Source organism: Sinocyclocheilus anshuiensis, unplaced genomic scaffold (genome assembly GCF_001515605.1).
Source record: "Sinocyclocheilus anshuiensis isolate Anshui unplaced genomic scaffold, SAMN03320099.WGS_v1.1 scaffold2054, whole genome shotgun sequence".
NCBI lineage: Eukaryota > Metazoa > Chordata > Actinopteri > Cypriniformes > Cyprinidae > Sinocyclocheilus > Sinocyclocheilus anshuiensis.
This window is the reverse complement of record NW_015539961.1, coordinates 125726-149552: the sequence shown is the minus strand read 5'-3', so window position 1 is coordinate 149552 and position 23827 is coordinate 125726. Positions and strand designations below refer to the sequence as shown.

At 37.4% G+C, this 23827-nt stretch overlaps 3 protein-coding genes across 4 annotated transcripts in view; 1 reads left to right on the top strand and 2 right to left on the bottom strand.

Annotated features, from left to right (window-relative positions):
- Window positions 1-22: 22 nt before the first annotated feature.
- eif4a1a (eukaryotic translation initiation factor 4A1A) lies at window positions 23-6363 on the bottom strand. Its single transcript, XM_016484173.1, has 11 exons — window positions 6293-6363; window positions 4802-4850; window positions 4163-4295; window positions 3711-3850; window positions 3154-3322; window positions 2891-3000; window positions 2362-2505; window positions 1920-2057; window positions 1750-1839; window positions 1375-1454; window positions 23-1289 (listed from the first exon to the last, which is right to left on the bottom strand). The coding sequence occupies exons 1-11, from the start codon at window positions 6313-6315 to the stop codon at window positions 1145-1147; spliced, it is 1221 nt and encodes a 406-aa protein (XP_016339659.1). The 5' UTR covers window positions 6316-6363; the 3' UTR covers window positions 23-1144.
- Window positions 6364-7440: 1077 nt separating this feature from the next.
- LOC107687035 (uncharacterized) lies at window positions 7441-13746 on the bottom strand. The gene is made up of 11 exons (XM_016484172.1): window positions 13714-13746; window positions 12329-13066; window positions 11872-12024; window positions 11443-11554; window positions 11166-11313; window positions 11016-11063; window positions 10651-10728; window positions 10232-10369; window positions 9987-10070; window positions 8148-8198; window positions 7441-7915 (listed from the first exon to the last, which is right to left on the bottom strand). Exons 2-11 carry the CDS (start codon window positions 13026-13028, stop codon window positions 7805-7807), a joined length of 1623 nt encoding a protein of 540 aa, XP_016339658.1. The 5' UTR covers window positions 13029-13066; window positions 13714-13746; the 3' UTR covers window positions 7441-7804.
- Window positions 13747-17599: 3853 nt separating this feature from the next.
- The window catches only part of LOC107687033 (activated CDC42 kinase 1-like), a 17952-nt gene continuing 11724 nt past the window's right edge, over window positions 17600-23827 (top strand). Inside the window, exons 1-8 of one of the 2 annotated variants that reach the window (XM_016484170.1) lie at window positions 17600-17938; window positions 20328-20510; window positions 20687-20757; window positions 20839-21027; window positions 21134-21286; window positions 22281-22558; window positions 22733-22859; window positions 22979-23125. In XM_016484170.1, coding sequence (XP_016339656.1) covers window positions 20351-20510; window positions 20687-20757; window positions 20839-21027; window positions 21134-21286; window positions 22281-22558; window positions 22733-22859; window positions 22979-23125 — 1125 coding nt within the window. In that variant the 5' untranslated portion in view covers window positions 17600-17938; window positions 20328-20350. Of the gene's footprint in view, window positions 17939-18146; window positions 18222-20327; window positions 20511-20686; window positions 20758-20838; window positions 21028-21133; window positions 21287-22280; window positions 22559-22732; window positions 22860-22978; window positions 23126-23827 lie in introns of those variants that run through there. The other variant, XM_016484171.1, reaches the window with a different exon arrangement.

Sequence of the window (23827 nt, the reverse complement as noted above, 5' to 3'; positions counted from 1 at the left end):
TAACTAGTAAGAGTCTGCTTAGGATGTTAAAAATGGGAACCTTTATTTCAGACCATTAAAATAAATACTATGCAGAGTCCAATGTAGAAAACATTTAATACATGGCTTCTGTCTCAAAAAGGTTAATAATCATCACATTTGTAATAAATTTGTTTAAAAAAATAGCACTGACCAATGTAAACCCCACATCCAAACCCACCCAACAAAAGACAGGCATTTTTTGAACAATGCAAAGATATGATTTCTATACACTCTACTACTGCAGTTTGGTCCTTTACATATTTAGACCCATCCAACACAGTTTAGTGAGGTAGGTTGTAGGAGCAACACTCCCCGATAGGACTTTGATGCAGAGAAATCTGAGGCAATACAAAGGTGGGGTGTTTACCAGCCATACCAAATTAATTTCCAACGCCTTCAGCCACCCATCCTGCCACAGTAAAGCCTATTTACAAAAATCAAAAAGCTACAACCACACACACACACACACACACACACACACACACAGGACAACACAAGGGATGTAACAGAATAATTAGACCAGAAGAAAATGACTGGTCTAATTCTAAAATGACCACATTTTGCAACTTTGCAATCTGTTTTTTTTCCTCACAATCCAGCTTCCTTTTGGACTGAAGCATCTTACAGTACTCAGATGCTTCTGTAAAAGGAAAATGGCAGTGACTAAGATTTGGAACAAGAGTCCAAGTTCCCCATATAAAACACATAAATAATTTTGTATTTTACATCCTTTGCCCTGTGTTACAAAAAAAAATAAAAATCCAATGTTAAACAGTCACATCTCAAAAATGGTTAAACCAACACTATCAAGAAAAGCAGGACATGTCTTCAATCCATTATGCCAGTCAGTGCATTAACATTTACACCATGCATGCAAATAAGCCCTGCAACTCCGTCTCTTGATCAGTAGATGGCACTGCTCAAAAATGTCAAGATTAAATGAGCCTTAGGAATATCGAGTATTCATTCTGAATAATTGAGTGATGTGACCACCATACTGGATTTATGAAAAAAGCGCCCCCTCAGAATTAACAGTACTTGATTTGTGAGGGAGTTGCATGAAAAGAGATGTGGGATGGAATGAAAATAAAGAGGGAATGGGGGTGGGGGATGAGGCAGGGTCTTAGATCAAATCAGCAACGTTCATGGGCATTTCCTCCACAGTTGTATTGTAGAAGGTCTCAATGTCTCGGAGTGTGCGCTTGTCATCTTCAGTGACCATGTTGATAGCAACACCCTTTCTGCCAAAACGGCCACCACGTCCAATTCTACACAAATAAAGCACTGATATTACACAACAGCCAGAATTGCACAAATCAGTGAAAGATAGCAGAAAGAGCTTTGTTGACTTACCGGTGGATATAGTTCTCCCTGTTGGTTGGAAGGTCATAGTTGATTACCAGGGAAACCTGCTGCACATCAATGCCTCTTGCCTTAAAGTATATAATAACAAAAGAAGAAAAAAAAAAAAACTTTAGTACAGATTCAAGAACAAAAAGACAGTCAACTAGCAACCTAAAGATATTTAAAAGCACAGATTCTGCAAGTATTTGAAACAAGTGTGAATGTCAACTGCTTTATAGTCGTGTTGAGGGACTTGGCGGCCCAGGCACTGTGGAGAGCAGTTAGAATGGTCTCCCAAAGACCTTAATACCCATCACAGCACAGAAAGCTGGTGGAAGAGGTATCCTTGGTATCATCTCAGAATTGTGGGTGAAGGTTACTTACCAGTAGGTCAGTAGTGATGAGGACTCTGCTGGAGCCAGAGCGGAACTCTTTCATGATGACGTCCCTCTCCTTCTGCTCCATGTCACCATGCTATGAAGACAGTACAAGAGGTTAATAAAACATGTAAAGATATATCATTTAACAAATGTCACAATATGTTAGTCACTCACCAGCGCAGAAACAGTGAAGTCCCTCGCATGCATTTTCTCAGTCAGCCAGTCCACCTTTCTACGAGTGTTGATGAAAATGACAGCCTGAGTAATGGTCAGGGTTTCGTAAAGATCACACAATGTGTCCAACTTCCACTCCTTAAAGATAGAGAGAAACAACTTAGCGCCAAAAAAACCCCCTCAGCTCTGCCACTAGTTGGTGCTGTTTTCAGACTAAAGTCAAGATCATGTTCACAGAGTCCAACAGGCTCAAGTGCACAGATAAGCAAAACACTCATCAGACACCGAGCACTGCAGGGAGTCTGGGATCAGTTGACACGCATGGGGATCATCACAAAACAGCATTACAATTTCAGTAACAAATGATTGTAACCTTGGACAAATTATAAATAAAGCTTTGAGATACAAATATTCCTTCCTTAACCCTAAATTCTCCACTCACCTCTTTCTCAACATTGATGTAGAACTGCCGGATACCCTCAAGGGTCAGCTCTTCCTTCTTAACTAGGATACGAATAGGATCTCTCATGAATTTTGAGGTCACCTCCAGCACCTCCTGAGGCATGGTGGCAGACAAAAGAATCACCTGGAAATGGTAAAAACGTGAACACGTTACAGCTTACAAAATGAGTCAACACTAACCACAACCTGAAGATGCCTAGAACATGAAAAGGTAAATTTACAGTCACCGTGATCATCTTATTGCAGTACATTTGACCAAGACAGACAATTTACTGCTATGCCAGCTTTCATCTCTCTTGAAGTTAAAATACAGCAATTAAAAACTTATTTAGGATATAAAATGTCAGCTGCTTAATAGTCATGAAGAGGGACCCATGAGCCCAATCATAGTGGAGAGCAGTTACATTACTCTACCAAAGTTCATGATTCCCATCACAGCACAGAAAGCTGGTAGGTGAGGGACTTTGGTATGGGTACCAAGAAAATCAAACCAAAAAGGATTAGCTCACCTGAGTATCTGTGGCCAACTTCTGAAAGATCTCATAGATTTGGTCCTTGAAACCACGGCTTAACATTTCATCTGCCTCATCCAGTGCAAACATCTTTATATATTTGGGAGCTGATAAAAAAAAAATAAAAAAAAATCATAATTTCAAGCCATTGCCATGCAGAATATTAAACCTTTAAGTAACAACTCAATTAATAGAACAGGTAGTTGAGAAAATGCTAGTACAAGTCTCAATTAAGACACGTGATTATCACCTGCACTTACAAAGATATCTGCGGTTGAGCATGTCAAACACACGGCCAGGGGTTCCAACTACTATGTGGGGCACATCAGCCTGAAGCTTCTGAACGTCATTACGGACATTGGTGCCACCAATGCAGGCATGGCAGGTTGCCCCCATGTAGTCTCCAAGAGCCAGCACCACCTTCTGAATCTGAGGAAGATGAAGACATTTTAGCAATAACTAAAATAGATCAACTCCATTTAACTGGATCTGAAAAACCACCTGTGCTCACAAGTCACTGCAAAATGACAAGTCAATCATCAGAGATTTATGGCAAATATCTGTGCCCATACCATGAAACAGTCTTTTCTCACTGTGTTGAGCTGACTGGGATGAATATGGCATTCAATTGTTCTGCCCCTAACAGATATAGGACTTTGTGTCACTAACAGACACAGCCTTGCCCATTTAATAGGGGACATGCTTATAAAACTGAAGTGTTCGCCACACTTTGTATTCGGTGTCTCCAAAACCTCCAACAAAAAGGCAGAATCAGTACGAAGTGCTACAACAAACCTGAATGAGTAATGGTTCTCACCTGTTGGGCAAGCTCTCTGGTAGGAGCCAGCACCATAGCTTGTGTAGCCTTCAGGTCCACATCAATCTGCTGCATGATGGAGATAGCAAAGGTGGCAGTCTTTCCTGTGCCAGACTGAGCCTGTGCAATGACATCATAACCTACATGCACACAAAAAAAGGCAGAAAATTAACAAATGCCCAATCAATCACATGGAGTTTTACTCTGTTACAATTTACAGTACCAAGGCAGCTTATGCCCATACCATGAAACAGTCTATGCCTCACTGTACTGAGTTAACTGGGATGAATATGGGCTTTATTTAATTTGCCCTCACCAGATATAGGTCAGAATGTCACTGACAGACACTGCCCTGCCCAATTGATAAGGGCGTGAATAAACTGATCTTATGATTCCATTAATTAAGTGACTAAAACACAGATAGACCATTCAAGAAATTGAGTTTTACATACCCTTGATACAAGGGAGAATTGCCCTCTGCTGGATGGCAGAAGGTTTCTCAAAACCATAAGCATAGATTCCTCTGAGAAGAGCTTCTCGCAGGTTCATATCATCAAAACTATCAACAATCTCCTTCCAGTTGCTCTGTAAAAAAAAGAAAAAGATTTAGAACACATACACACATACACACATATACATATATATATATATAAAGAGTGAGAGAGAACTCTGCCATTCCTATGTAATTAATTCCTAACATAAAGAGGGATCAACACTACACAAGCTTTGACAAGTATCTGTGCCCATACCATGAAACAGTCTTTTTCTCACTGTATTGAGCTGACTGGGATGAATATGGCCTTCATTTGCTCTGCCCCTAACAGATATAGGACTTTGTGTCACTGACAGACACAGCCTTGCCCATTTAATAGGGGACATGCTTATAAAACTAAAGTGTTTGGCACACCTTTTTGGAAAGGTTTCTTAAAGTTTGTTACACTTTCCTCTATGGAAAAGCACCAACCTGTACAGTGCTACAACAAACCTGAATCAGTAATGGTTCTCACCTGTTATCAATACAATTAAAGGTGGTTTAAAAAAACCCACCAATGCTTATACTGCATGTGAAATGGCTCTTATGAGACACCAACCTCAATGACTCCATCTGGCTCCATCCCCTCAGGGCCATTGTCTCTGGGTCTGAAACAAGACATTGTAATTAGTATAGCTTTTATGTAAAACTCATTTCACATTCACAGTTGTGAACAAAAAAAAAACCCCAACCCTCAAGAGCACATTTTCACAATACCTTTAACTAAGCAGTAGATTGAGTGGATTCCAACCAATATTTGCTACACCCAGACCCTTGTAGTAAAGGGGAATTGCCTACACACACACATCCTATACATGTACATCTATTGTTAAATGTCTAAAAGACCTACTTTAAAAGAGAAGTTTCACGCAAAAACTAAAACTTACTTAACACGTGACTTTGCTCTATGGAACACAAAAATAGAACGACAGCCTCAGTCACCGTTCACTTTCATTAGATCATTTTCCATAAAATCAAAGTGAACAGTGACCTATCATTCTGTCTAACGTTTTCTTTTGGGTCCACAGGGAAAACGTCACACCGGTTTGGATGACGATTTTGATTGTAATCATCTGCAATACCGATAAAGCAGCGTTCGTTTTAATTTAAACAGACATCGTAACCTCGTCGTAAAATACCTAAGTGGCAGCCATTTTCGCTGAGCGCCATTATCAACGTGGCTCCACTAACTCACAGTGACGCGTCGGTAACAATAATCGATCATTAAAATGTAGGATTTTATTTAAAGCGATATAAAATTAGCATGTGCGTCACCACAGTATTATACCAATACATGACGACATTCATTTTTAGACAGTATACTAGTAAACTTTTCAACGACGACATTACTTCCTCTTTTCTTAAATAATTAATAAAATAAATTTGTCTATCAATTTATATAAATTGTAATTATAAAAAAGGCCTGAGGATAGGCCTTGGGCCTACACTGCCAGACCACTCCATTGTCTCGCCCAGGAAAGGCCATGTGCCCTGCATATTTTCTCATTTTTAGGCCTACATCTGCAAACGAATCCCAGATTTTTTATTACATGGCACCAGATACGGAGTTCTCACGTAAAGTATATTACAACAAATCTTTAAAATGTAGGTAATCGGCTTAAAATGAGGAGAAGGGAGCGACCATGTGCCGCATGGACGCGCCGGTCACACGAGGAACTGAACGAGCGCGTGAGACACGTTGCGTCACAAGAACCGGCATTCTAACGGAACGTCGAATAGACGTTACAAACCCCATTTTAAAAGACTTTCCAACAAACATTACGGATATAACGTAAAAATAAAGTGACTGGTACTTACACTACCTGGTGAAAAACACACTTTCCTAAAACATTTTAACGAGGCGGGAACCAGAAAGAACGAACGTACCAAACCGGCTGATAATGTTAGCTTTTGAATCGCTGATGAAAGATAAATATTCTATATTTTCAAACAAATCATGTGAAATCAATGACTCTGGCTGAACATTTAAAGTAAACGGCAACCATTTACACAAACGGGAAAAAAAGATTCTTCGAACACGTTATCTTACCTATCTTCATGTTCAGACGACATTATCACAAAGGACTGTGGACTGGCGGAAACGCGCAAATACTTAAACCGTGACGACAACCAACTCTCATTGATTGGACATCGTCCCGTTCAGTCAGATTATACACCCGCCCAGCGTGATTTCCCATTGGTTCAGAAACGATCGGTACCGCCCTATTATAAGCGCCTGTTTGAAGACGTCACGAAAAATCCTAGCTGGAAGTTAAACCACAACTTTGCCTTTTCTCTACGAAATTTGACGTTTGGTTTTCCAGAATATACTTTTTTAAAATGACCTATGTTTTAATGAGTAAAATAACTAAATTAATAACAATTAATTTGCAAAGTGCAAACCATTTTTTCAGCCCTAAAATTTGAGGTTATTATACATATTTAAAAAAATGTGAAAGTGACTGAAGTAACAATATATGAGCTATGACTGGGCTGTCCAAACTCGGTCCTGGAGGGCCGGTGTCCTGCAGAGTTTAGCTCCAACCTTCATTAAACACACCTGAACCAGCTAATCAAGCTCTTACTAGGCATAGGAACTTCTAGTCAGGTGTGTTGAGGCAAGTTGGAGCTAAACTCTGCAGGACACCGGCCCTCCAGGACCGAGTCTGGACAGCCCTGAGCTATGAGGACATATTTGTTAATGGGATTTTAATAGACTGTAAAGGTACTTTCATTATGTTAATGTGTGTCTTACTAATTTATTTATTTTTTGCTTTCGATCTGTTGCTAACTGTACTTGAATTAAAACAAGTAAATAAAAAAAACCTTGTTACTATGTCAAATACTAATTTGCTCACTTCCAGAAAATACAGTCAGAGGTAACTCTTCCCTTATTACCCAAGAGCTGTTTTCCTGTACACAAATGTTGCAAGTGAGTCATTTATGATTCACAGCTTGTGTTGCTAGTGGGTCATTTAATAGTCCCTACAAATATGCTTTGAGGAAAAACCAGCTTACTGGTATAATTTCCAGTTTGAATAAGGGCGAACACAGCATAACCTGAGAATACCTCACTGACACGTTGATTCAGTAACACCACTTCATTATAAATCCCGGCCATTTCATAATATCATGTTATCATTAATTGCAACATGACTCACAGAATAACAAGTGTTCCGATGAATACACAGATCATTATTTTCATAAGATGATTTATTAAAAACAAAACTGCAGACATGATTTGTCACTTGCGTTAGAGCACAGATACCCTCATGCCAACATTTCGGATCAGCAACATCTTTATGCACAGAACAAAAGCAAAATCTGAAACAGTTTTCCTTTTAGGCAGTATATGTCACAAGAGCAAGACAGACTGTCAACCGTAAATCACCTCAGATCTCTCAGGCAAGATGTTGGGCTCCAGTACGAAACCAAACAAAAACAGTTATACAAAATAAAAATAAAAGTGAGCGAGGATGAAATATCCTAAGTGTGAAGTCTCTCAGGCCATTTGGACAAATGTATATTTTTCTCCACTGGCTGTGCAGTCTTTAGACAAAAATCACAGTGAGAGCTTGCAATAACACAGTTCTTTGTACATAAGTCTCCTCAGTTTGGGCATGTCCTGTTGACTGAAGCTGAAGGGCTGACCCAATGCGAGACACTTGCAATACTAAAGAAGAGGTGGAGAAAATAAAAAGAGAAATAAGAGGTAAATCTTTTGTGTGTAATTGATGAAAAGACATCTCAAACAACATATGTTCTGACAAATGCTTTATGGTTTTTAATAGAGCTTAATGGATTTTACTTTGGATAAACTGCTATAAATGTACAGTACTGAGTCAGTTAATCTGATTCTTATCAACCACCCATAAAACTTCAGAATGAAGTTGGTGTATATATACCTGCAGGACAAATGCACCACAGTCACTGTCATTATTCTGTCTGCCAACATTCTGTAACATAAAAAAGAGAGGCTCTAATAATTGTCAATCAAACACAGGGTTCCCACTCTTTCATGAACACCGGATTCAAGGACTTTCAAGGACTTTTTAAAGCACCATTTATTTTACCGGTATATCAAGCACCTATCAAATTCACACCCCAGCATATGTAGTGTCACGAAAGACCTTACAGTACTTAACATTTCACTTACACTTAACATTTACATTAAAAATTTCAGAGTAATAATGTTTTGAATGTGTAGGTTTCATAAATTTAGACCGTTTTGAGCAGTTGTGTTCAAAGGAATTTAATGAAATCCATTGAAGTCAGTACTGGTAATATTCAAATACAATTTCTAAAATATTGATAAAATATGCATCTGTTTTTGCTGTAGTTCTTTTACAAAATGTAAATGTGAAAGAATTTCTCAAATTTTAAATTAATAAAAAGTGGTTAAATGTTGTAATAACATGGTAAAACCTCTTAACATTACAAATTTGCACATTCACTCAAAAGATACGTCTGAAAAGTCTGTCTTGCAGAGACTGACAAAAATGAGCTCCTAAAACTTACTGCCAGATTCTGGAAGATAAATTCATCAAACAGTGGTACAAGAGGATGTGGTGCTGGTCCTTCAAGAGTCACTCTCAACTTATCTGTCCATAAAGCCTATAAAAATAGTCTTCATGTATTTCATAACACTTCAGAACGTTATTCTTATTAAGTAGGGGTCATCCATCATGCACGGATCTAATATAGGCTACTGATACACATGGCTCTAGGCTTACTTTTCTTTTTAGGAGCGCTTGTCCTCCTAATTTAAAAAATGTAGGAGCACCTTCTAATCAGTGATCAAAAATTCTGATCAAAAATTTGCCTTCCTAATACGAGGTGACATGTGACTCCTTTAGTCACAGTGACAAAGTGATTTACAGGGGTATTTTCTTTTTACCTTTGCAATGGCATCATTTTCATCTGTCAAATTCAAAAATGTATGTTTATAAGCTTTTTAAAATTTCTATTTAAAATAATATAATAAGAATTAGAATGAGACAAATAAGTTACCAATCATATGAAATTAGTATTAACAAAAATTAATTTGTACTAGAGGGTGCACAGAAGAACACAAAAGTGGCTTGAAAGTACATTTTCAGACGTTTAATGGGGCTCAGAGGTGGCATAAGTGCAATTAAATTCATGTGGAGATTAATGTTTTAAATATACAATTTTGAATGCAGAAATATTAAATGATTTAAATAACTAAAATTATACCTAAAAATGAAACTGAAGCCGCCAGCAGGTGGTGGCAAGTCACTGATTTTTATCACTGAATCATTCATTCAATTGATTCGTTTGATCGTGCGAGTGAGTGAGTTCTCAAGACTCAAATGATACGCTCCGTCATCTGTCATCGTGTTATAAGTGTGGAAATTCAGCGGGAGCGGGCTTAAGAAAACTGTCCCGCTCAGGGCTCTAGGCTGCACATCAACACAAGTTTTTTTTCGCGCTACCCCATCTCCACCCCCAATCATTAGTGCCGTTTCGTTGTCTTTGACAGAACATATAGGAGAATTTTTTTATATAGCGCCATAAACAAACTTCATTTCAAATTTAATTCAAGCACTTTCAAGGACTTATGTCCGTTTTCAAGTACTTTCCAGGTCTTGAATCCATATGTCTGAAATTCAAGTACTTTCAAGAAGCGTGGGAACCCTGCAAACAACTGAACAACATTAGACATTACAAAAAAAAGTCAGGTAGCAATTTATGGTAACAGTCACTGCAGTGACTGGACTCACCATTTTAAAAAAACCTTTCCACCCTGTGCAAAAGTCTCTCTTCTCTTTTATCATGGCTTCTGCCTGAAGGTATTTAAAAATATGCTGTGGAGAGAAAAAAATGTCACTTAGCTGAGATAAATTACAAACACAAATTTATTTTTTATCTAATGTTTTTGACATTACACACAACTTTAAAGAAATTTCATAGCTTTTAAAGAAGTTTTTGACTGTGCATAAAACAATATTTTTTGTAGGGCTTTTACTTTGGGGCAGCGGCGATTAAGGGTTCGCTGAGAATCGAAGTACGTGATGAAGCGCTGTTTAATATCAACCGAGACCAGTGACCAGTGCACTTCTAAATGAATGGGAATCAACAACAGATCCTTCTGGAAGATGTCCACCTGAAACATGTTTGTACTTTTATTAATAAAAGCATAGTTCTGCTGATTTGCTTTAAGGATTATTACTAAAGAATGGACCCAAATAAATTAATCATTAATTAGTACATGATTATGTTATGTACATAAGAAGATCATAAACTTCTAAAGTGTGGGGTCAGTAAGATTTTTCTTTATAAGAAATTACCGATAATGCAGCAAGGACGCATTAAATTGATCAAAAGTGACAGTAAAGACATTTATAATGCATTGCAAATAAATGCTGTTCTTATGAATTTTCTTACATTCTTTGTCCACCGTTTCACTCCATCATAACCTTTGGTCCTCAACTTGTCATAAAAGAAACTGTTAAAGAAGTGCACCTAAAATGAAGGAGATGCCATTAGATATAACAAAAAGCACTGACCACAACTGAATACAAATTAACTTTCCCCAACAATCAACAACAACTATAAAACTGACTTACCAACTCACAATAATGTGCGTCTAAAAATGTTCACTTTATTATATACATTGATTACTGAACAGTCCAGGATCCATTTGTATTTCACAACCTTTGTTATTAAGGTTGAACTAGGATCAGGTTAACTAATATGACAAAATAGGAGAATTACACAGGAGAAATGAGAAATAACTAAAAAATAATCACCTTTTCAGGCACCGAATCCATCACAAGGTCTCCATACATGTTCATGACCTTAAGAAATCAGATGTGTGCATAAGAACAATGTGTGCATTAAGCTGGACAGATGAAAAATGAATGGAAAATAGTGCTGTGCATTTATAACTCAAAACTGACCTGGTCATTGAGCCAATTCTGTCCATAGAGGGTGCTGAGATCATCCATTGTGAGAACATGACGCTTGTAATTCACCCGAAACCCTTTCACCATGGCAGTCCCTGGTGATCTCTGGTAGGACTGAATTAAATGTTGCACCATGACTTTCCTGTGGGCACATGGTAAAGAAAAAAAAACGTTAGTTCCTTCCAAAGATGCATATGGTACACAATAAATGCACAAAGACATAAACAACTGAAAGAAAGAGAGTGTATTTGAGGTTGTGCATGTGTGAGACCTGTGTGGCTGAGTGAAGTCCTCATTGAAGATGCCCCGCAATTCCTCAACAATATCATCTGAATGTACAGGAATCAGACTTCCATACTTTTGAAGGTACTTGTCCAGAAGACCTGAAAAATAAATAAATGCATGCATGAGGAACCACAGAGTTTTGAACATGTTTTCCATTTAAACACCAAATTAGGTGAGAAATTTCATTTGTCTACTTAAAAAGGCAGTCTGGATGATTCAGAAATAAAATAAAACTAAAAAAATTGTCTTAATGCCAGTTTTATGCCAATAGCTTGAGTATAACATCCACTTTAAGCTGCAATCTTGGCGTAAAGTCCTATATTTTCCAAATATTAATCACTGCACATACTTCCATATCATAACCAAAAGAGATTGGATGTATGTTTCTACAGCTTTTAGAGAACAACAGTTCTACCTTGGACATAAGACCTGTGCTCCTCTGTAAGGGTCATCGCCATCAGCTGAGTGGTGGGCTTCAGGGGCATAGAAAGATATTCCTGACCACCACTGACTGTTGAATTAGACTGAGAATCCCCATGATAACCACTGAAAACAGAGAAATTGTTTTCTGTGGAGAGAAAACAAACATATAATATATTACAGTTCTGACTATAATTCTACTTACTCTTAATCAGTAGTTTTCAACAGTGTGAGGGACCCCCTCCGAAAATAATTAATTTCTATTACGTTACATTATTGCCTTTTTATTTCTACTCACTATAGTACTGTACTGATGCATTTAAAATATAATTTATATTATTTTAATCAATCAATCAGTCATTCATTTATTTAAATCAAAGCATTCCCTTGCGGCCCCCATTCCCCAGATTGAAAACCTCTGCTCTAAATAACGAGAAAAGGAAAAGTCTCACCTGTTTCTCTTCCACTTGTCTCCAAACCTGTTTGTGATGAGCCCATGGTGTCACATCCCTGCTCATAGCGTCTCTTGCTGGCATAAAGGCTATACTGGCGCCACCTCCTTGCCCGTCGATACCCTAAGGTGCTGGCCCACTGGGCCCGCTGTCTCCACGTTTTCCAATTCTGCACAAGCCGGTTACGTATCCTTGCACTAGACCGCAGTCTTCGCCATCGCTTCAGCCTTTGCTGTCTAAGTCCACGAAGCCGAATCCAGAAGGGCTTCTCAGGAAAGTCTCTGGCTTGGAATTTGGCCTCCACTTCATGCAAGGACACCTGCTGCCGATAATTATTAGCGAGCATGGCTTGCGGTTGTGATTCAAATGGCATTTGCCAGTCTTCCACTTCATCTTTCTCCTCCCATGGAACACATTCTGAATCGATGTCTTCCTCATCTCGTTCTTCTTCTTCCATATCTTCTTCATCCTCATCAAAGCCAGCTTCTTCATCAACCTCTACCGGTTCAATGTACTCTCCAGTCCAGACTTGTTCATTGTGACCTAGTTTGAGGTGAATGGGGCTGGTAGCATTAGGAGGGGAGTTTGGATCCATTAGAACACCTCCCATGCCCCCAACACTGCTGGCTTTCTGGCTCACAGTCAAGGAGAGTTCACCTTGCCAGCGGTTCTGGGCCAGGCTTCCACCGCTGTCTCTCATAGTCCACTGGCAACCTGCTATCTGCGCCAGCTCGCCGCCTGCAAGGATAAGAATTAGGGTCATTTCAGTGCCTTGAATTTTGTTTAAGGTGCAGGCAGGTAATTTGCACAGTACAGATGTGTTACTTGTTACTTATAAGACCAGTAATCAAGTCAGTTATATGGTGACTCGCAAAGTGAAGCAGATGTTAGCTACCATACATATATCTACTTTTGACATTTTAAATACATACAATAGCATAATTTATATACAGTTCTCATTTACTCTAATTTAAACGCATCGAATACTGGAGAACAATTTACACAGAAAGCAGGTATTAGCGTTATTAGACCGTATGCATTCTCAAAGTAATTAAATTGTCTGTGCTCGTTTCACCAAACACGATTCATGAAATTTGCAGATATATTCATGTTCAATATATTCAGATATATCCATTGGCAATTGTAAAATCAACGACTAAATGAACGGAGAACATGTCTCATGCAGCTTCATATCCACCAAGCCTTTCAAAAGCCATTTCATTTCTTGAAACAACTCGTGTTTAGTGCGTTTTGCAATGACGGTAGACGTTATAATTCACGGTTCCTTTGGTATTTTTCGCTTGTTGGCATGTGCAAATTTGCTAACTAGCTTTCGAGCTAACAGCTGCCTACAGTCTATTCAATTGTGCTCACATATCACTCACCTTTTACGTGCAGTTTTTCGTCAGTAAAAACTAATAAAATCTGCCTTTTCTTTTCCTCAAAAACGATAGCACACACTGTGACAATGTAGTTTATATGTAGATCACCAAAAACGTACCTAATCTTGCTGCCACATTTCAAACACGATCTGACTCTGAAGTTCAGTTCGTTGTCTTCTTCTTCTTCTTCTTCTGGTGTTTTATGGCGGTTTGGCAAACCAGCGAAAGAGGTGCATTACCACCACCTACTGATCTGGAGTGTGGAGTGAACAGATTTGGTAGAGAGAAGGATATATATTATATTAAAAAATATATATATATATATTTTATATATATATACCACAATTATAATTTATATTCTTTCCTTATTTCCTGTATTTTTTAGATAATTGAACACTTCTTCTTTAATTCTTGATTGCATTTGGCTATTCCCTAGTAATATCTTGAGTGATACTTTATCATGTCCCATCAAACCTAATTTATGATTAAGTTGATTTCTTTCTCTTTCATACGCATCGCATTCTAGAAGAATGTGCTTTACTGCTTCTGGATTCCCACATTTATCACATCTTCCATTTTCATGCTTCCCTGTTTTGTGTAAATTTTAATTTAACGCTGAATGTCCAATCCTCATTCTTGTTATAATAACATCTTTCTTCCTACTCCCACATCTTATTCTCTCTTCACCTACACAACCCTGTATCTGGTAAAGATGCCTTCCTTTTATTCCACTATCAAACAAATTTTGCCATATCTTTCTTACTTCAATTGATATAATTCTCTTGATTTCAGATTTGCTAATTGCTATATTAATTTCACTATCTGAGTGCTTCAGAGCCATTTTAGCCAAGCAGTCCACTTCCTCATTTCCCTCCACCCCAGTATGAGCCGGTACCCATAGGAGATGTGTGTCGTCTTCTTCTTCTTCTTGTTTTATGGCGAATAACTCCTTAGGAGCATTATCGCCACCTACTGTACTGGAGGTCAAGTAAACTTTCATAGGTGATGAGTCTGAAATTTGAGTACCAAAAAAAAACCCCCAAAAAAAAACACATTCAAAACACCCAAAAACCATGGTGGATGTTTCCTATTCTCTCCAATCTATGGCGCACTCAGATCACATGCTCATGCTAGCGCTGCGTGTTCAGCTGTGATGTGTGTCGTTCGCGAACTGCTCCTTTAAGTGAACGATATGAGTCGGCTCCCGGTCGTTTTCTACGACGGCTCTCAGCGTTTTTTTTAAACTTTGTTAATACAAGAGAAAATAATGGGATGGTTTTTGCCACACTGCTTGTTAGCCACGCGCACTGCTTGTACTGACTTATTTTGCTTTGACGTGCATGTGATGATTCTCGCTCGCGATTGGTCGCACGCACGCACATACACATCAACTGATTCAACACGCATGCACAATGTGACAATATTTCAGGGTTAATAGATGTATAACGATACAACTGTGTTTGATGCTTCTGTTTTGCACACTGTAATTTAGTTTTATCTGTTATATGGCACACCATGTGTTACATGTTGAGAATGATTTGTTTATAATAGTTTGTGTTTTGGATAGTTCACTACCCTGAGAGCACATACCCTGATACATCACATCTATTTAATGTCTGCATTTACATCTGCAATATGTCTCTAAGACGTTTGCTATCAGATGTCTTGAAGATGTTTATGTTTTAGAATGTATGTAAATCAGATGTTTTTACACAGCAGATGTTTCCCAGAACAAGAGCTCTTTAGCAGACATCTTAGAGACATAGCCTACTTGTGCAATCTGGGTAATAGCGTTCTGTAGGCTAATAGTGTTTTATGTTTTTACATAAATTAGGTTTTTGGTTTTTATACCAAAATAATGTAAAATTATGGTATTTCGGAAAGGCATATGGAGCCAGAAATATGACAACACGTTTTGAATTTGAATTATATAGGCCTAGTGTAATTTAACAAAACTGCATATTATGTGGCGTTTTATATTTTTGAATTTTATTTTTTTTAATGGTTTAGTTTAATTACTTAGAATAATTAAAATATATTTGTGCACACATAACAGACATAGGTCAAAACACTGACAAATTTGGCTGAATTAAAAAAGCCATTTGAGAGCCGAAACAGCCGGTTCTTTTTGCTGAGCTGAGCCAAATGATCCAGGTTCCCTAAAAAGAGCCAGAATTCCCATCACTAATGCTGACAAAATAAAGCACTAAAAATAACACCCAAACGAAGATACTTGCAACATATTAATATACTAATACTGGGTCAAACCGTGTGATGAAGAATGAGCTTTAAATGTAAAAAGGGGGTTTAAGCAAATGAACTTAAAATTCATAATTCATTCAGTTAGAATAAAAATGAGAAATATTAAGGAACTTATAGAAAGGATTACTAATTTAGTTTTTTCTAAATCAAGTATCTAGTATTTACTTAAATATTTAGTAGATTAAAAATGTGATGTTCAGTAGTTGAATTTAGTCTCTCATTTCAAATATGGTAGCCTATATAGCCTCTTGTCTCCACTTATCCATTTTGTTTGTGGTCTTTTTCTATGCTGTCAGTATCTATATGTCAGCAATTCTGACATATGGTTAAGTACAGGCTGCATATTTCTAGGTCTGAGTCACAGTGTGATGGGAAGGAAGAACTTATTTTAAAAATGGCACTAGTTTGGACTAAATGATGCGGCCTTTCAATTGCAGCACACAGTTGACTCAACCTATTCACAGTTAATGGGATTTCTCAGAACTCAGCTGTTAATATCCGTTATATTATACTAATGGTTCACTACTGTATACAAAGATTTTATTTGTGTATTTGGTTTATTTTCAAATAAAATTACTGTTCACTGACAAAATATTTGGTCGATGGCATAAATATATAGTGCTTAATAAGCATGTTCCCATGCAGTGCAGCTAGTTTCATTTCCATGGTTAAAATCACCTACACTTTTTTAATTTTTTTTATTTTATTATTATTTTTTTTAAAGTTAACAGTCAATAGTTATTTATGATATGTACAGTATCGTAAATAGATAACCAGGAAGTGAGTTGTTAATAAAAGTTATTTTTCCCCTAAAGGGTAATTTTTATAGGTTGACTAAGGGTAATCTATTACATGATTTCACGTGATCATTTGCGTATGCGTGAGTGTGTGTGTCTTTGTGAGAAGAAGAAAGTACATAAATATCCAGTCAAACTGGAAAGACAGGATCAGAAAGGCATGCCTGAAAGGGGCACTGGGGAAAATAGTCTCTATTTTCAAGTGCTTCTAATGAAGCAGGGCTTTATGTAATTTGTGAGAGTTCCTTCATACTGAGTGTACTAATAGCCTACAATATTTACAATTTTCTTTTCACGCCCATTTATTGTCATTTGTCACAATTGTTGATGTCCTTTATTTCAACACTTCCGACTTTTCAAAACCAATAGCAAGAAAATAAGCCCATGTTTCCTGTAAAGCTAAACACAGGGTTGCTGTGGAATATTACCTTTAACCTATATCACTCCATGCACCACGTTTAAAATATAATCATTTACTTAGTAAAATGTATTTTTAAAAAAAGGAAATTGGAAAACCATGATATTGTCCACTTAGATAATAAGTGAATTAAAATGCCAGTTGCAGATACAAATAGACAGTGTTTTGGATTATTCATTATACAGAGTAGGAATTAATAAAATAGTTTATGTTTATGATGGGGAATAGGCCTACAAATAACAATGTGGTTTTCAAGTAGGCTATAGGGATCTATAGCTGTTTGAGCCCAGCATGGTAAACAATAGGGGGAAAGAAAGAAGATAGCCTAAACATCAAAATCCACATGACTGTCAAATTTGGGGAGGAAAAACAACAGTATGATGTAATAAAGGGCATAAATCCAGCAGGCGGTGAAGGGGAAATGTTGGTGTTAAGGGTGGAGGACGTGAGGAGGCGGAGTGAGGAAGAACTTAGACTGATTGCTTTGGAATCGCAGAGAGACGTCAAATGCAGTCTATAAAACACCTGTCTTTAGGCTACTTTAAAAACTACTCATAACCCACAGATTAATGATAGACGGACTATTTAAACTAGCTTCTATATTCTAGCACGGCAGATTATAATAAACATGCGTGAAACTCACTGAAAATGAACGATTCATAATGGACAGTTTATACCTGGAGTGCAGTTGACTTACGAGCTGAAGAAAGTGATTCGACTGCGGAAAAAAAAAAACGTCGAGCGTTTATTTGTAAGTATAAGCTTTTGTTTACTGCAATTAGCATCCTTATTCTGCAAAGAAAAGTTAATGATGTATGGGGAAAAAAAGCAATATATTAATTAAAAGTGAATGAGAGTCTAAACAAAAGGGATGGTTGGTCAAAAGAAACGATTTACCATGGAATTGTTTTTAAGAGCGTCATTTCCGCTTTGGTGTTATTATGCTTTAAAAACACTCACCTGGGCCCAGATATCTAAGTCGTTCTTATCTGTTTTCATGGTTGATTTATAGCACAAGGTGAAACCAACAGTATGTAAGTTTGCTTTCAAAAACTGCATTAAAGACTTTCCTTTGTGTCAGTGTATATAATAATTACTCTATATTCCAGTATATACAGAATACAAATTTACGCAGTTTTTTTCCTACTGTATCTGAGTATCTGTGGGTAGTTTCAGTTTCAATGTAGGCCTTTTTCATATCTGTTGAAATTACTGTTTTTCATATGACGCTGAAATGAAGTTTTGTAAAACGTTTCCTCTCCTTATTGAAAAATTTATTATTAATGAGGGACCATAGGCCTACTGTTATTTGCTGCTAAGAAAAAAATGAATGACAAATAAAGTATTTAACATTTTTTTTTCCTACACTCATTCTGAATATTAAGTGGGCAGGCAGCATTATATACACTTAACAAATCTCTCAAATAACGTTGATATAATAATTAGTACTGTGCCGTTAATTAGGAAATTAGTATGTAATAATGACCTGCATATTGTTTATGACTAACTACCCGGTCATAGGTCAACTGCATATGTTTGACACATTTCTAAAGTTAATTATACATGAAGGATTAAAGTCAGGCCTTTTGACAAAACTTGACAAACAGAAGCTGTCATTTGGGTGTACACTCATTTATAACTCTTTGTAAAAGGCCACTGTTTTCTGCTTTTAAGACTTTCAAAAGGTTTGAAACATATTTGATTGCAGTAATGCTGTAGAAACTGTTTGATACATCAGTTCACACCCAGTTTCAGGGGAGACTGTATCAAATGTTAACAGAAGCATGGCTTTATCAAACAAGCCAGCTTGAGGAAAACCAGCCTGAAAGTTGCAACCTGTTAGAGCTGAAAATGACCGGCTCTAAAATCTTTCACTCTCTTCTGGAGATATTTTTTGACTAAAATAAAACATTTGCTCATGCTCCGATTAACAACAATAATCCTGTAGTTATTACAAATGTAAGATCTGGTCTAGAATATACCTTGTCAACTAAACTTTAGAGCCTTGAGTTTCACACAGAGTCTACTTTTTGTCATTCAGGGTGTGGACTTTGGGTGTGTAGTCTTGGAGAATCTTACTTTGATACTCTTAGGTTTCCTGCTCAGACAAGCCCCATAGTTTTAGAACGGTCTGTTCTGAGGCATACTGGCTGATTATTCACTAAAAGGTCATGTGTCTGAGTTGGTCTTTATGTTGTCATGGTTCTGTAAACACAAGAGTGCAAAGAGTTTCTAGTTGTCTCTTTGAACACATGCTGATAGGAATGGGAGGTTCACGGACTTGTGAAAGCAATGACACAGTGCTTTGCAGGCAAAAAATCTATTCTGTGCTGCACATAACTTCCAAATCTTGCTTTCATACTTGTGTATACAGTATGAAACTGTTAAAAGGGGATTTCCTTGCCAGTACAAACAAGTTAGAATACTTCAGAGAGGTATTCAGTGGTCATTCATAGCATAATTGCTTTATGAGTTTAATCGTGCTGAGCAGGTGGTAAATCATTTTCTTTTAAACAAATGCCTGAAGTGGCTGGCCACATACTACTCTCCTCATTGGCATCCACTGAAAAAAGTGGTTTGTTTGGTTTATAAACTCCCCTGCTTCCTTGAGTTTTAGACTGTTTGTTAGCATGTGTAGTATATATTAATTTCTGCATTTTTTACCTGTAGTAAAAAATAACATGAAACTTATAAACATGTATATATTTTTATGTAGTTGGTAATATGTGCAGTTGAAAATGATCTCTAACAGTTAAACTGGCAATTAAAAAAAAATGAATTATGTGCACCACCCCTGTAAATCTAAACTGAATAAAGTAAAAAAGGAAGTATTTTGAGTACCATGCACTTAAAGAGGGCTTTCTTAACACAGCTCAGGTCTCTTGTTTGTTTAATTTCTCATTGGCTTACAGCAAATTCCCAACAGGCATCCATAGCAACCCAGTGGGGCTTCAAATTGTAAGGAACAGCCATGTAGTGTCTATTCAGAAAAGACACACTACTCTAGGTGTACTCTAGGTAGTTCCTATGGAATCAAAATTAAAAATGACCATATAGGAAAAACAATAAATGTCTCAGATTGCTCAGATTTATTTTACGTTATTTTCTGATCTCATTTCATTGCTCTGTTGGTGTTTCAGAGTTGCTGTGTGACAGTCTAATAATGATGGATCATGACACTCAGTGGCTGTACCAGCTCCTTGCTGGTGTGCAGCTAGAGAGATTCTACCTAAGGATGCGAGATGGACTCAATGTGACACGTATTGAGCACCTGAACTACGTTAAAGAAGCAGATCTTGAACAGATTGGAATTAGTAAACCAGGTTTGTCTAGTAAAGCAGTTTGTTATTTGAAGATCATGTTATTTTGTTTGATTTTCTTTGTGTACTTAAAGACCCTACAATGGTGAATATAATCATTTAGTGCTTTTAATATGGTTTGTGTATCAGTGTGTCTTTGTATTTATTGCTGTTTTCTGGTGATTTTTCTCTGTCAACAGGACAGCGACGATTATGGGAAGCCGTCAGACGTTACAAAACCAACATGCGACCACGGTCGTGGATGATTAAGGTATTTCACATCATTACATACCCCCTCTTTTTATTCATTCACTTAGCCTACCTGTGATCATCACTGTCTATTTTCTACTAGGCCTTCAATGGTCGCAACCCTGAGGGAAGTGAGCAGTTTAATGGTGTTGGGTCAGGCCAGGGGCCAGAACCAGGGCGTGCACTCCCCTGTCTTATCCAGGACAGTGAACTGATCTTTGGGGACAGGCTAGGCTCAGGTTCCTTTGGGGTAGTTAGGAAAGCAGAATGGCAAACACCGACTGGACGAGTGGTGAGTGCTTTAAACCAAATATAAGAATGTTTTATTTTTTTCTATCTAGAAGCTTAAACACATAGAAATAAATACTACACTAACAGTCTTGTTTTCCTATTTTAAGTTGCCTGTAGCAGTGAAAACCTTGAGGGGTGGCGCATCCAGATATGGAGAAGTGGTGACCGAATTCCTCCAGGAAGTTACGACCATGCAGTCTCTGGACCACCCCAACATTATACATCTGTATGGTGTTGTCCTTACTCATCCTCTTAAAATGGTAATTTTAACTTTTTATGTAAGATCATATTCTGTACTAATAATCAATTCTTTGTAGTATCAGTCTTGGTGATATTCAGACCAAAAATATGATTGATGAGTGTGATATTGGCTTTTATAAACCAGTTCAATAAACAAGAAGTTAATATTTAGTAACTTACACTTTAGACACAATATTGCCCTTTTACTTTGTGTATTTTTGTTCACCACTAATGAAAATACTTTTTAAACAAAGCAGAATTAACAGCTGCGTGATCTTCAACGAGTCAGTGTTTTTTAGCAAATCTGTTGAATGAATTATTCAATGACTCACTTATAAAGACTTGTTTAGTTCCTGAATAAATAATGTTTTTGAACAAATCGATTTATTCAGTGATTCACTAACTCACTTATAAAGAAAACTTGTGCAAGTGTAACTTGCAAAAACTGCAAATGTAACTTGTAGAAAGTTCAAAACAAAAAGCATTTTATATTAGTCTGAAGTATAAGACCTTGGTGCATACAATACATTTGCAATAATTGAAAGTTTTCCTTATTTATTTTTGGAGTGAAATAAAACTGTATTAGCATGTTGTTGTTTAAAGATGTACACTACCGTTCAAAAGTTTGGGGTGAGTAAGGTCTTTATTTTAAAATAGATTAATTTTATTCAGCAGGGATGCATTAAATTGATTAAAAGTGACTGTAAAGACACTTATAATGTTACAAAAGACTTCTAATTCAAATAAATACTAAATAAATATTTATTTTTTAAAAAAGTAAAAGAGAAGTGTTAACTTTCTAACATTTGAACTAAATTGCAATAATATTTCACAATATGACTATTTTACTGTATTTTTAATCACATAAATGCAACTTTGGTGAGTATAAGAGTTAAAAACCTTGGTAAAAATCTTACTGACCCCAAACCTTTGAACAGTAGTGTTGCTGGTTATGTTGTTGCAGTGCTGGTTATGGTAAGATGGATGACATAATTAAACTTCCTTTTTTATTAGGTAACGGAGCTGGCTCCCGTTGGCTCTTTATACGACACTCTGCGTCTACGACAGGGAGATTATCCTCTTTCACGGCTCTGGCTCTTCAGCACACAGATTACTGCAGGTATGGAGTACCTAGAGTCCAGACGCTTCATCCACAGAGACCTCGCTGCCCGGAATGTGCTCTTGGCTGCTAGAGAGCTAGTGAAGATCGGAGACTTTGGACTGATGAGAGGCTTGGATCAGGACAGGGACCACTATATCATGACGGCACACAAGCGCATTCCCTTTGCATGGTAAGAAAGCTGGATTAAAGAACCAGAAAGAGCTATTTCAGAATTCTGAATACAATTCCATAAATCAAAGTATAAGTAGAAACAATGATCTTAATGAAGAAAGGTTAACTTGTCACTATTACCTGTTTGCTAGGTCAAGGATAGTAATTCCAGCCTCTGTCTTGCTTTCTATAGGTGTGCTCCTGAGAGTTTGCGTGTAGGTACTTTCTCTCATGCTTCAGATGTCTGGATGTTTGGTGTCACATTGTGGGAAATGTTCACATACTGTGAGGAGCCCTGGTTGGGGCTGTCTGGCAGACAGGTATATATGCTGGTTTGATGCAATACAATTGTGAAAAATGCTATGCTCTGTTTATGAACTATAGCTGTAATAAGCTCTATTTCCTTTGATGACTAAGTGACATGTTGTGCTTTGTATAGATTTTACATCGTGTTGAGCGGGAAGGCGAGCGGTTGGAAAGGCCTCCAGACTGTCCGCAGGAGTTATATTCTGTGATGCGTAAATGTTGGGCTTACAGTCCTGCTGACCGACCGACCTTCTCACAGCTCACCACCATGGTAGCAGAGGTCAGTTTTAAAGCTCTGCCTCTTATTAATCTCATTAATATTCACATTGGAGTAATGGCTGCTGAAAACTCAGCTTTGCCAATGCAAAAATAAATTACATTTTTCAGTGTAATAATATTTAATAAAATTGCTCTGTTTTTACTGTATTTTTGATCAAACAAATGCAGTCTTGGTGAGCATAAGAGACTTCTTTCAGGCGTTAAAATCTTACTGACCCCAAACTGCTAAACAGTATAGTGTACCTCTTGTGCTATACAAAAAGCATATATAAAACCAGGACAGTTTCCCCAGTCTTGGCGCAGTGCCGTGTCCCGGAGCGACGAGACAAAACCAATAAAACCCATTATAAACGAGGCATTTGTTGCTTCCAGTGGGAACATAATTAAGGATTATAATGACTTATAATGTCTTTTTACGTGCTGCGTTGCATCGCGCCGCGCAAACATAAAACCATGTCTGCATTTGTGATCGGAGAAATGACAAACAACAAGCACTACTCTACACTTCTCAAAACTCGCGTTTGAATCATCAGTGGCAAATATTTTAAATATGAAACGTACTTACAGTCTGTGAGTCAGAACAGCCGGCATTGTAGTCTACTCTACCAGGATCAGGAAACAGTCCTCCATAAAATGTGCTGCACACATCTGAATATTTGGGTTGAACTGTTCTGGAACAGTGTTGTAAATACAACTTAACCAC